The following is a 14459-nucleotide window of genomic DNA, read 5'->3' as shown; positions in this document are numbered from 1 at the left end:
AAAAAAACAAAAAAAAACGATAAGTGCTGGCGGGGGTGTGGTGAAAGGGGAACTCTCTTACACTGTTGGTGGAAATGTAAATTGGTCCAAACACTGTGGAGAACAATTTGAGATTCCTCAAAAACCTACAAATAGAATTACCATATGATCCAGCAATCCCACTCCTTGATATCTACCCAAAGGACAGAAGAATACTTAATCAGAAAAGTGCTTGCACATCGATGTTTATTACAGCACTTTTCACAATTGCTAAGTCGTAGAAACAACCCAAATGCAGATGAATGGATAGAAAAACTGTGGCACATATACTCAATGGAATACTATTCAGCCACAAAAAACAACAAAACCCTGGCTTTTGACAGGAAGTGGATGAATATGGAAGACTTACTGCTGAATGAAGCAAGGCAGGTTATGAAGGAGAGGCATTGTATGTCCCCACTTAATATATACAGAGTGTCCGCACTCTATGACTGAAACTGATTGACTAAAGGATATAGAAACACAGTATATAGATGTAAATATCAGATATAGTATGTGTGAAAGAGAAGGGTCCTGAGGAAGGACATTTGGGGGAGGGATAGGGAGGCAAAGCATTAATGGCACAAAGAGGTGTGATATTATCTGTTGAAGATATTTTGTAGTTTTATCAACTGTACTAGGGAGAAATATTCACCTGTTGAAATATCCACTTTGTAAGACAAATAATAATGTGATTGAATGTATGGAAAAAAATGATTAAAAAATAAATAAATAAAAAAAACTACCCTTAACCTAGTAATATAAGGCTTGTTTTTCTTTCTCATTTGACAACTCATAAGGCCCTTCACTAGTTAGGAAAAGATAATTTGAGAAAGCCAACCTTACTCTTTCTTTAAAATTGAATAACCTGTTCTTCATGTTAACCTTCATCTCTTCTCTTGAAATATCTATTTGGAAAATTGTCTGGGCTACTTAATACAACTAAATTGTGTCATAGAAGGATTTTGTGTTATGTCTTTAAAAATCCTCTGTGATAGTAGAACCACTGTTCTGTCTTTCCATGGACACAGGGATAAATGGATATTTCTACTTCGAGTTGAAGAATCTCTCTGAAATGTTGGTGCATGTAGACAATACTTTGTTCTGGTTCTCCAATATTTCTGAAGTTGCAAATAATCATGTATGTCACTCAAGTAGGCATATACTGACATTTTAATAGTTAATGTTTAAATTTTTATGTCATCAATTTTTTCCGTTGACTTGGATAGCATCCACTTTAACTAGCAGTTAGTCATAATTCAAATGCCTGATTTATTTGCATTCATAATACGCTTAACCAATACAAAAATGTTTTACTGAATAATGATTTTACATTGATTCAAATGATCAAAGTGTTAATTATATTAACACTTTTAGTTTCTATCCATTTTATATATCTTTTGTGCTTATTTCTTATTCATTTAAATAAACAGTCTTTTGTTTTCTTAGGTACTGCATAAGCCGACCACAATATAAGACTTCTTGTGGTATCTCCTCATTAATTTCCTGTTGGAATTTCTTATATAGCACAATGGGAGCTGGAAAGTAAGTATGTCAATTTATTTGTATTCCTAAATTCCATATTGGGAAGTAATTTGATATTGCTTTTTTATGATGGATTTTTAGAATAGATTTTCATAAATTAAGAAAAAAACTGCTATATTTTGTTATAAGCCTTTAAGATTAAGAGAAATAATTCACACATTATTTTCAATAAAGTGAAATGTATAATATTACTTAAATTGTTTTAGACATATTAACATTGAGATATGTTGTAATTATATGGTTGGAATTATACAGTGAAGGGCAATGTTTATTTTGCAGTCTTCCACCTATTACCCAAGAAGAAGCTTTACATATTTTGGGCTTTCAACCCCCTTTTGAAGATATTAGGTTTGGTCCCTTCACTGGAAATACAACACTCATGAGGTATGAAGACCCCACTTATAGGCAATACCTTAATTCCAGTTCTGTAAAGTATAATGCTCTAGATGAATGCTAGTAGAGACCCATGTATCCAGCTGCTAGTCTCCAACCTTTCACAGATTTGCGAAACTTCTGCTATGCCTTAATTTGTCTAGACAAGGAGTAGTACCATTTTTGTTATAAAACTGTTGCTCTGAGCATATCTTCTTGTTATTTTCAGATGGTTTAGACAAATTAATGATCACTTCCATGTTAAAGGATGCTCTTACGTTCTATATAAACCTCATGGGAAGAATAAAACAGCTGGAGAAACTGGTAAGTAAACATATAAAAGATTTACACACACACAACATATAGACGTTTTGCATGTGCACACACTTGTGCTTTAGGGTCCATCTCAAAGACTGGCCATTTTCATTCATGAGACACTGCTAATCCTCTCTCTCCAGGGGGAAATTGTGACAGCAATCCGTGGGGCACTTTTTTTTTTTTTTTTTGGAGAAGTTTTTGCTATAGGGTGCGTGCGCTTGCCAGAAAGACAGAGAGAGATGGCCATGCCACAATCCCTTCTCCTCCATTCTCCACTTGGGATCTTGGGCACACATGCACACGCACTTGGCATGAGTTTAAGCCACCAGGTCTAGGACTCGAACTGTGGTCGACTACATGGGAATCCAGTGACATAGCCATTACGCTAACTGCTGGTCTCTGTGGGGCACTTTTTAATACACAGTTTAATATTTTTATTTCTCCTTATCTTTGTATGTAGGACTTGTAGAAGTTTAAGGCATGTCATAAATACTAATCTAATACATTTTTTTGATTGTTTGAGTCTATGGTATGTGCATGTGTTTATGTAGTAAACTTCTCAAGGAGCAGTTCCTTTTTCTAAAAGGGAATGTAAGGATTTGAGAATATTTAATGTTAGACCTACATGATGTTAGACCTATATAATGAGAAGATAATAGATTATGAAAGTGACAAAGTTCTATTATAAAATAGTCTTGGTTATAACAGAGATACTAGTGATGTTGATTTCAAGGGTTATTTTAGTTTAGAGGCTAATTACATTATATAACATCTTTTATTTTTTAAATGATTTGAATAATATTTTGAATGTATAAATCAGAAAATTATAATACATTATTAAAGAAAAAATTATTCTGACACTTATTAAACTGTTCAGAAAAACTTTATTCTAGACAGTTGCAATATGGGTATTGCAGTGGGAATGAGAGATCAGGCTCAATGGCAAACGTAATAAAGGCACATGGGAATTTAAACCAAGGAGCTCAGTGATGGGGTTAATGGGTTGAAAATTACTAGGAGGAGATTTCAAGGACAGGGGAGGAATCCTGCTCAAATGGCACAATAGGCTTCTTGCTAAAAGCAGGCCAAGGGTATAGACATCAAGTTTGGGGTAGGGGATTCTATAAATTGATTGAGCAGGATGCTTGCTAAAACGGATACAGAAGTCAAAGATTGAGACCTAGTTGAGAAAAGGGCTTGTGGATTGGTTAATGGGAGAGTCATTGTCAACAGGTAGTTTATGGTTTACCAAGGAGAAGGATTGAGTGTAGAGTAGGGTGTATTTCTGGTTACAAATATTGGGTGTATCAGCTTGGTTATGAGTCAGGCATACATGGAGACTACATGTTGATTTGTATACATACGTGTTTTGTGAACTTATGTGCTACAGTAGAGACTTTTTGTTTTTCCATATTTGTACTTCCTAGGTTTCTGTGAAGATAAAAGAAGACATTTATAATACATGTAACACTTTGTATTATGCAGAGTAAGAATGCAATAGGTACCAACTTTTATTCTTCACTACTGAATTCTGTGCTTTGGGCCTGTCTATCCCTGTGAGAAAGACAACTTTGAGTGATGTGTTGGTTTTACTTTGTTTTTCTGTTTCTAGTAGACAGTCAACACAGAACTCTCAGTATTTGATCAGACAATGAAAAGAAAGGATTTATTTTATAGTTTGCTAATTCTCTCTTTCGTGGTGTTTAGTTTGCTTTTGATACTACCATTGAATTAGAATTAAAAATTTTTTTTCAATCATGTGTTTCATTCTAAAGCATTGAATTCTTTTAAACATCTGCTTAGTTTTAAAAGTAGTCTCTGGTTCCTTACTCATATTTTCAAGCCCCTTTATTGTTTTTAACATATTGGAACTTTTTTTAGTATTTAATATGAAATTTGTATGTATCAGCCACTGGCTTGGCTTTATCTTTTGTAGTTCTTTTCTTCTACGTTTATTTTTATAAGACAAACTGAACCCTTTTTTAGTCTGTAAGATTTTTATAGTCATTTTCCAGTTATCAGAAAGTATAATAATGATTCTGTTCATTAAGGGCCTTGCAGAATTTACACTGATGACATCAGGTACACTATAAACTGAATACAGAGCAGTTCACTGAAAGCAAGTGGGGGAGTAGGTGTTGAGGTTCAGTCATCTGCAGCGTGAGCCAGTCACTGTGCAGAACTCCTGCCTTTCTGTAGGGACAGCACACACATGGCCTGGGCATCAAAATGCAGAGTTAAGTACGAAGAATCCATAAAATAAATATTAGTAAAACTTAATTTCTTTTGAAAATATAGACTTCTTTCATACATATAAATAAACATTCTAATATTTTGTTCATTAGCTCTAAGGGTTTATCTTGTGTAACCATTTGGCTGTGTTCATACTGAGTCATTAACCTAGAGCAGTGGTCAGCCAACTCTTCCTGTAAAGGACCTGGTAGTAAATATTCTGGAATTCGTGGGGCATGTCATCCTGAAACAGTCACAGCTACTCCTCACTGTTCTTGGATCTTGAAGGGAGCCATAGACAATACGTAAACAAATGTTGTGACTCTGTCTCAGGAAAATTGTGCGGGTACTGAAATTTGAATATTTTGTAATTTTCACATATCACAAAATATTTTTTTGTTTCTCAACTGTAAGAACCTTGTTAAATTGTTAGCCATTCCAGTGTTAAAAAAACTTTTCTAGTTTGCAGGTTGCAGGCTGGAGACTAGCATTGGTCTGGAGCGGGGGTAGTTTGCCAACTCCTGACCTAGAGGATGAAGGACACCATCCTCAGCATGTCACTTGACAGAATGACTTCAGAGCCTCTCTCTCCAGCTCATCTCCTGTGGTGTTGAACCACATTGGGCTCCTCTCTTAAGCCCTTTTCTTCACTAAGTGCAGGTCTTTTCTTTAGGTTTCTGTCCCTGCATATGTAGTGGCCTGCTGCGGAATGTATGGAATGTGGAATTTCTTAACCTTGGTGGGCTCCTGTTCATCTCCCCATCCTGGACTCCTGTGGGAGGAAGACAGGATCAAGTCCTTGCCAGGCAGGAGTAAATCGCTCCCTCCAGTGGGTTATCACAGTGCCATGTAGGCTTCTGGTAGAACTTTCATTGTCTCCGGGTAATTCTTTGTACATTGGATGGTTTCTTATAGGAAATTCTGGACTACCTCCTTGAGGACCAGGTATGAATTCATTTATTTATGCGACATAGTGCCCGATCCCTAGGTACTCAGTAGGGTTGCCTGAATGAATCCTAGGTTGAAGAAATGAAGCCAGAGGGATTCAGGAGATTGCTGTTAGGAAACTTCTAGAAAAGAATTTTGTGGCCCTTCATCCAGATACCAATCTTCCTTTGGAAGTGCTCTCTCTCTCATGATGTGGAAAGGAAAATGTTTACTTTTCCATTTCTTTGGCTTGTATTCCTTTTGTCTCCTACTTGCCCTCTCCCTCCCTGAACTTCCAAACACAGCATCACTATACTTTGTACTAGCCCTGCCCCTGCTTACAATCAGAACCCAAGGCCTCCCACCATTTCCTGGAGTCTCTCAGTTGGCAGATTTTCAGATTTCTAGCTGTTATGTGGTCCAAAGGACAAGAAACGAATTTTATTTACCTTTACAGCTTAGCAGTTCCTTGAATGTTGCCTCCTACCTTATAAATGTTTGGAAAAATGTTAAGAATATCTCAGAATCATTTCTTAACTGATTCATGGAACCACTTTAAGTCTCTTTTAATAGAATGTGGAACAAAATGTTTGTCTTGGGATATAGAAATACTCATCGACAAGAATGCTGCATTTGGAACCAGCAGTTAGCGTAATGGCTATGTTGCTGGACTCCCACGTAGTAGACTGCAGTTCGCGTTCCGGACCCAGTGGCTTAAAACTCGCGCCGGGCGCGTGTGCTGCGTGCGTGCCCAAGATCCCGAGAGGAGAATGGAGGAGAAGGGATTGTGGCGTGACCATCCTCCCTGGGGGGTGATTTCTCGCTTTCTGTCTCTCTCTCTGTCTGTCTGGCGAGCGCACGCGTCCTATAGCGAAAACCTCTCAAAAAAAAAAAAAAAAAAAGAATGGTGCATTCTGTGTCGCATACTCTGGAAAGCCACTGTAACACAGTTTTATGCTTACACCCCAAGACTGTAGTATAAAGAGCCTCAGGAGAGGCTGGTTTGAGGTTCAGCGCTCATCACTCCTTTTGTTTACTTATTTTGCTTATCTAACAAGACGATTTCATTAGAGCAGATTATGTTTTTTGTTGTATTATTATCAGCACTATCTAGATTGAGTGGAATGATGGAGAAAGAGATGAGTCATTGAAAAGAAAGAAAAACAAGGTAACATAAAGAACTAGAGAAATGAAGTTCTGAAATAAAATGTGATAGCCAAGAAATTCTGGCTATAGAATAACATTAGTGATGTAACTTTAATAAAATTCCCTTAGTAAGAAAATGTAATTGTTGGGTCAGCCCTGTGGCACAGTGGTTGAGTGTAGGGGGAGCCAGATTCCATATTGTTAACAGTTGTTCGAATTCCTACCCCTCACCTCGAAGAACACACTGTGAGTGCCTGTCCAGGATTTTGATGGGTTGGATAGATGGAGAAAAGGGGATTGCAGAGTGACCAGCTTCTTTGAGGGGTCCTGTCTCTCTCTGTCTCTCATGCTAATATACCTTATGGCATTAAAAAAATAGAAAAAGAAAATATTATTAATGGAATGTAATAAAATACTAACAGGGTCCTGAAGAGAGTTGATTCAGGAACCACTATTTTGGAATTTTAAAATTTCAATGAAATTCTTGGTACGAGCAGATGGCATATGGTTATGCCACTGGACTCCCATGTAGTTGACTGTGGTTCAGGTCCCGGACCTGACAGCTTGAAACTCACGCCAGGCACGTGTGTGTGCGTGCCCAAAGTCCTGAAAGGAGACTGGAGGAGAAGGGATTGTGGTGTGACCATCCCCCACCGGGGGGTGATTTTTCGCTTTCTGTCTCTCTGTCTCTCCAGTGAGTGCACACACCCGATAGCAAAAAATCATTAAAAAAAATTCAACCAAATTCTTATACAACGTTAAGATTTAAAAATATATATTTTTAATGATAAAGAGCATGTGTGCACACATATGTATGAGGAAAAGACACAGGGAAAGAAGTCCCATAACAAAGTCTTGTCAAGACACGAATGCCTTTTCCCAGCCATTCAGCTTATCAGGATGTTAAAGTGCCTGGGCTGACTCTGAATCCTAATGCTGGTTAGCCATGTGGCTTCCAGCACTGTACCCTAGGGTATTACAGACTGCCCCACCCAGGTTAGACCTCAACTTTAACATTTTGTATCATAATTTTATTAAGAATTCTCATATGCGAATCTTTTAGAGACCTGTACTTTATTTCCCAATAGTTTGCTGTCTCCTCAGTTCTTCTCTTTAGAAATTATTTACTTATTTATTAGACAAAATAGAAAAAGAAAATATTATTAATGGAATGTAATAAAATACTAACAGGGTCCTGAAGAGAGTTGATTCAGGAACCACTATTTTGGAATTTTAAAATTTCAATGAAATTCTTGGTACGAGCAGATGGCATATGGTTATGCCACTGGACTCCCATGTAGTTGACTGTGGTTCAGGTCCCGGACCTGACAGCTTGAAACTCACACCAGGCACGTGTGTGTGCGTGCCCAAAGTCCTGAAAGGAGACTGGAGGAGAAGGGATTGTGGTGTGACCATCCCCCACCGGGGGGTGATTTTTCGCTTTCTGTCTCTCTGTCTCTCCAGTGAGTGCACACACCCGATAGCAAAAAATCATTAAAAAAAATTCAACCAAATTCTTATACAACGTTAAGATTTAAAAATATATATTTTTAATGATAAAGAGCATGTGTGCACACATATGTATGAGGAAAAGACACAGGGAAAGAAGTCCCATAACAAAGTCTTGTCAAGACACGAATGCCTTTTCCCAGCCATTCAGCTTATCAGGATGTTAAAGTGCCTGGGCTGACTCTGAATCCTAATGCTGGTTAGCCATGTGGCTTCCAGCACTGTACCCTAGGGTATTACAGACTGCCCCACCCAGGTTAGACCTCAACTTTAACATTTTGTATCATAATTTTATTAAGAATTCTCATATGCGAATCTTTTAGAGACCTGTACTTTATTTCCCAATAGTTTGCTGTCTCCTCAGTTCTTCTCTTTAGAAATTATTTACTTATTTATTAGACAGGATTTTGCCATCTTGTCTTCCTTTGTCCCAGCCTCCCATTTGTCACTACAGGCCTACACCACTGCCAGCTCTTTTTTTAAAGAGGGTCTCACTATTTTTCCCAGGCTGACCCTGAGTTCATGATCCTCCTGCCTCTCAGCCTCTAGAATAATCTGGACTACAAGCATAAATCGGTTTTAGCTTTCCTGAGGACTGCCTGTCTCTGTCGTAGTCACCCCCCCATGCTTGTTTCTTTCCAGCGGTTCCTCAGTAACTAAATTTAACTCAGTCATGATATAAAAACAAAGTCAAGGGACTGATAAAATGTTCATATGAGTTGAAGTATTTTTTTTCAGAGATAAAATTAGTTGCAATGAAAGTTTGCTAGAAGCTATGAACATTATCTGTGTATTCAGATAACTTTAAAGTTTTAATTCACTTAGCTCTCAACATTTGTGCCAGGGAAGTCTAAATTTATTTATTCTTTTTTTTTTTTTTTTTTTTGAGAGAGTGATTTTTGCTACAGGGCATGTATGCTTGCCATACAGAGAGACAGAAGATGAGAAATTACCACCAAGAGGGGATGGCCATGCTGTAGTCCCTTCTCCTCCACTCTCTTCCTGGCATCTTGGACATGCATGCACATGCACCTGGCGTGACTTTCAAGTCACTGTGTCTGGGACCCAAACTATGGTCAACTACGTGGGAGTCCAGCAATGTAACTGCCATGCCATTTGCTGGTTCCTAGATTTATTTATTCTTTTAGTCTTTGAGCTTGAAAATTATACTTATGTTCATGGAACTTTTGTGCTTCTAGTGGGTATAGCAAGTCTTCTTCTTCTTCTTTTTTTTTTTTCTTTTTAAAATTTGCTAGAGAGTGAATGTGCTCACCTGAGAAATAGAGAGAGTGAGAAAGCACCTCCAAGGCAATGGGCATATCACAATCCTTTCTCATTCATTCTCCTCTCAGGATACACACAGGCTCAGCATATTTTTCAGGCTGCTGCATCTAGAATTCTGACGACATAGTCGGTCATGTGGCATCCAGCTGCCTTAACTACCACACTCTTGACTAGCCCTTAATTCTTTATTTTTGCTTGACAGAAATTACCTACCTTTGCGCCATCCCTCCAGAGCTCCCATAGGCCCTAGCAATGCCTTCTACTACCAGCTTACTGCAGCACCTCTGCAATCTCTGGTGGACGCTGCATTCATATTCTCTTTTCATCATCCAGTGATTTTCTCCAGTTCATAAAAGTCATAATGCCACGTGTATCTCTGTAACGTGAAGTATGAGGGCACTTTAAATTTTGTGGAAAATGGATTCAAGTATGATTTTATTTTTGTGCAAAATCCATGCACAGCTGTTTTCATACTATGCACATCCCATGATCTTTTTGAAGACCCCTCATTACCTTTCTCCTTGTTAGGAGCTCTCCAGTATTTGCTTAAAGCTTGAACTCCTTAGTGTCATTTAGAATCAATACAGATTGGCCTTCCATTGCCGTCTTCCAGGTACTGAGGAGGTGGGGCCTTGCAGGATGATAATAGGTTGTCACATCACCTATCATAGTGCCAGAAGAACTGTTCTTGTCTTTGAGGGTGTAAAAAAACATATTAGTACTTTGGACTTTATGTGAATGATCAGGCTCTACAGGACAAGTTCACACTGAGCAAACTCAAAGAGTGTCACAATGCTAGTGTATTTACTTAAAGTGAGAAACATCATACGAAAGTGACCAGAACCCTCTGTTGCCCACACAGGACCTCAGCTCCTCTCAGTAGTGCAGCAGGCCACCTAATTCCTGAAGTTTCAGACTCTGCCTACACCGTATTGGTCTGGACTCTGCATTTGGTTGTGGTTGCTTCTTAAGTTTCAGGTTTTTAAAGTATTCCCTGGTACAGACTGAACTTCATTCTGAATCTAGCGTCCATCAGTTCACATTTATGTCTTCTCATATAGAGCTGCTTTCTCAGATGTCTACCTTAAGGTATTAAATGCTGTATTTACTATCTTTTATTTCAGAGGGTGATCTTTTTCTGACTTTGTCCTGAAATGGTAGGGGTGCCCTACGGTAGGCTTCTCTATAATATCATTCCCTATATTCTAAACTGGGTGAACTGACGTTGCCTGATTCTCTCCCTCCTCCTCCAATGGTTTTGTTTCTTCCTCATGCTCTTTCCTCCATTTGGGTTGTTGAAAGCTCCATCTTGAATGTCATCCCTTTTTGATTTCTTAGACCTGATGTACTTTTTTTCCCCTTCGAACTCTGTTATGACATTGTCTTATTCTACCTTTCATTAAAGTTACTTGTTTTTATCTTCCTAGTAGAGCAGCTTACTTGCCTTGTTTCCCCACCCGCTCTACTTCCACTGGATTAGATACTCTTAGGATGGGTACTGGCAGTTTGTCCTTTAACCAGCTCTATGTTCTCAAGTTTGAGAGCTACCTCTTTATCAAGAGCTTGGTTTTCCATTAATAGAAAATTCAAAGATTATTAAATTATACTCAGTTGAGTCCTAGGGTGTCCTATATAGGTGCCTCACAGGTGGTGGGGAAGACCTATGGTTTCCTGTGTAGGTGCTTCAGAGGTGGTGGGGAAGAAGATTGGGCACCCAGATTCCCTACCTTTTTTTGGCTACAGCAGCTCTGCTTTGACCTTTTCTTTCTGACTAGTCCGCTATGAAATTTTCCTTGCAGAAGGAATTTCATTTCAAAGGAGTTTCAAAATTAATGATTTAAGTTGGAGGTTGGAAAACTACAGCCCATGAGCCATGGGCTGTTTTCTGAGTAAAGTTTTATTGAAACACAGCCATATCCATTCGCTCACATATTGCCTGTGGCTGCTTTCCTGGTCCTAAGGCAGTTGAGAAGTAGGAGTGGTGCCTATTTGAAACCCCCAAATATTTACCCTCTGGTCCTTTAAGAAAGAGTTTGCTGATCCCTGATCCAAATCAGAGTGCTTGGAAAAAACAAAACAAAACAAAAAACCATGAGTATTATAAGGCCATACACATTATAATAATGTATATCGTCATTTATATTATTTTATACCACATGCCATAACAATGTATCACAAGCCCATAAAGACTACTCCATGGGGAAAAAAACACTTCATGTTTTCTAATATTTCTTTTGCAGACAAAATAATGTGAATGTCAACAAGAGTGGACTTTGCTTATCTCATTTGCTTCTGAAATCCTAAATAAATATCAGGAAATTAAAGGATAGTCACACTAAAGAAGTTTTTTTATCACCTTTGACTTAAGAAAAGGAAAAAGTCTGAAATACTTAAATGTTTCCATTAAAAAGTTATAATGCAAGTTCTTTTCTTAAAAATTTTAATTTGGGGGGAAAACTGTTTAGCACTTTCATTATTTAAAGTAGATTTCAAGTGTTAAAATTTTTAATTTTGGGGGGAAACTTTTTAGCATTTTCATTATTTAAAATAGATTTCAAGTTTTTTTTATTTTTTTTTAGATCAGTTGCATAAACATTTTTCATAATTATTGAGTGTATGCGAAGTCTAAATTCAACATTTACTTTTGCTCACTGTCCAGGGACATGGTCACAATCCAATAATGGAAATGAAATATTATTATAATTCTTCATCTAGAGCTGCCCTGGGTTGTCAGTTTTTATTGTCTAGGTATCGCAACCAAAAATTGCACAACAGTCTTATTTATCATCTATTATATGAAATAGAGACTTCAGGAGGAAAGATCCTCCAGCCTTGCAGGGATGCTTCAGTGGTAGGTCATGTAAAAATCTGTGCAGATGGTCTAGACGCAATCTTGGAGAAAGAGTTTAAGCCTCAGACATTTTTGTCTCCTTGGGCATTATGAATTGTATGTTGGAAAGTAGACCCTGCACCTTCACTCACCACTAGCGCCATTAACCTGTGTTCGTAGTGGTCTTCAGCTGCTTCAGTGACCAGAGAGTCAAGTCCTTGAAATCATGACTTACATGCTTTTATTAACCACTTTAACTATTTCTAAGATTTCCAGTTAAATGGACTTACCATTCATGAATAATTTAGTTTCTTCTAGGACATGTAAGTTAATGAAACCTCAGCTAATGGCTTCGAGTATTGAGTGATGGTAAAAACTTGTTTCTAATTGTAATACTTCTGAAATTACTTGACAACTACTATAGTTACAGGAAATATGTAAGGAGGAGCTGAGGTCCTTCCAGCCTGCCTCCGTGGAAATGTTACCTTGTCAAATGGCTGAAAGTTGCTCCTCTAGTCTGTGTAATTTTTATGGAACATCAGAGTGTGTGTCAGTGGGGAAAGTTTGCATTGTGGAAACTTGTTTATTATCTGGAGTTTATATTTATCCATATATACCAATGATCTTTAAGTTGGGATGTACTATATACTTATTAGAAGTCTATTTTTACTGTAATATAAAATTTTCCCTTTTTTATACCTATTGTAAAGATACATTAGCTCAGAAGTGTATGTTCATAGTTTATAAATCAATGTGCTTATATTGGGCATTTTTATTATGAAGTTTTTAGTGAGAGATGTGTAGTCAGAAAAGTTAAAACCGTGGCTGTATATATTAGGTAATAAGTTTCATTAAGTAACTAAAATTTTTAATTAATTAATTTTTTATTTTTAAAATTTATTTTATACATTTAATCACTATACATCACTCAGCTTGTAAGTTGAATTTACTCCACCTGAATACACTTTATATCGGTCCTGTGGAGGATACATAATACAGTATCATAAACAGATAATAATCCATTTCTATGTCCCATAAATGTCCTGCTTCTCTATTTTCCTCCTTAATTTCTTTCTTTGCACTCTTCCCCTTTTCCCACCCTCTTCCCACACTGTCTCCTTTATCTATAACCATTTTCAGTCCTTCTAATAGTAACTAAGTTTTATATATGACTGTGCTTATTACTGCATTAGAAGCAAGGATGTATTTCAGTTCTTTGTTGTTGAGTTTTTTTAAATTTCATTCAAAAGGGTAAACTGTAAATAAGTTTATTCTTTTTTTTATAGTAGTTGATATCTTCTCATTTCCCCTTTAGCAATTTTCATGTGTTACAAGTAACTGTCTGGGTAGCTCAGCCAAACTTTTCTTTCAGTCACTAACTAACTCCTTTGTGTAAAGCATGCATGTTACCTTGTGGGCACTCAGATTGTTTGTCTGTTTGTTTCTTTTCAGCTCCAGGGGCCTTGTCAAAATTAACACATGGATTGAAAGATGAATCACTAGCTTATATCTATCATTGCCAAAATCATTATTTTTGTCCGATTGGCTTTGAAGCAACCCCTGTTAAAGCGAATAAAGCATTCAGGTAAGCGTTCATATATTTTGTACAGATACTTAACCAGGAAAAATGTGTTGTAGAAAGTGGTTTAAGAAATATTAAGACTTTAAAAAAATTTTTTTTTTTAGATTTTTGCCGTAGGGTGCATGTGCTTGCTGGAGAGAGAGTGAGGGAAACAGAGAGAGGCAAAGTGAGAAATCACCCCCCTAAGGGCGTTGGCCAAGCCAAAATCCCTTCTCCACTCTCCTCGCAGGATTCTGGGCACGCACGCACATGCACTGTGTGTGATCTTCAAGCTGCCATGTGGATTCAGCAACCCAATCTCTGAGCCACCTGCTAGCCTCTAGACATATTCCTCTAGACATATTCTCAGTTTCTTAGAAATCAAAAGGCTACGTGATCTACTTAGTTTCAAGTTAGACTGTGATTTAAACATTGTGCTGCTTTTATAGAACTGCATTTGGTAAATTGTGCTTTAACATGCCTTTTCAGGTACTGTTGTTTAGTCATAACAAGAGAAATCACTTGGAAGACCACTTTTATGTTTATTATAGAACAGGTGCAAAGGACTTTGCTATTATGTCGTGATGCCCTCAGGCAGTGTTCCACATGAATGATGTATTGCAGAACCTGGTGCCAAGAGGGTTGTCACAACTGAATAAATAAAATATCTTCCTTTCTCATAGTGAAAAACAGAATTTATTAATGTTCCCCCTTTGT

The 14459-nt window shown here is 37.5% G+C and overlaps 1 protein-coding gene across 1 annotated transcript in view; it reads left to right on the top strand.

Annotated features, from left to right (window-relative positions):
- LOC102489684 (DNA repair protein complementing XP-G cells) overlaps positions 1-14459 on the top strand; it is an 84614-nt gene that overhangs the window by 20046 nt on the left and 50109 nt on the right. Inside the window, 4 exon segments of the mRNA XM_006141506.3 lie at positions 1468-1563; positions 1843-1947; positions 2165-2259; positions 13634-13766. Of these exon segments, the coding sequence (XP_006141568.1) occupies positions 1468-1563; positions 1843-1947; positions 2165-2259; positions 13634-13766 (429 nt within the window).

The sequence above is a fragment of the Tupaia chinensis genome, unplaced genomic scaffold, assembly GCF_000334495.1.
Source record: "Tupaia chinensis unplaced genomic scaffold, TupChi_1.0 Scaffold000057_1, whole genome shotgun sequence".
NCBI classification, from domain to species: domain Eukaryota; kingdom Metazoa; phylum Chordata; class Mammalia; order Scandentia; family Tupaiidae; genus Tupaia; species Tupaia belangeri.
Note: the sequence above shows the minus strand (reverse complement) of the source record. Positions and strands in the feature narration are given on the sequence as shown.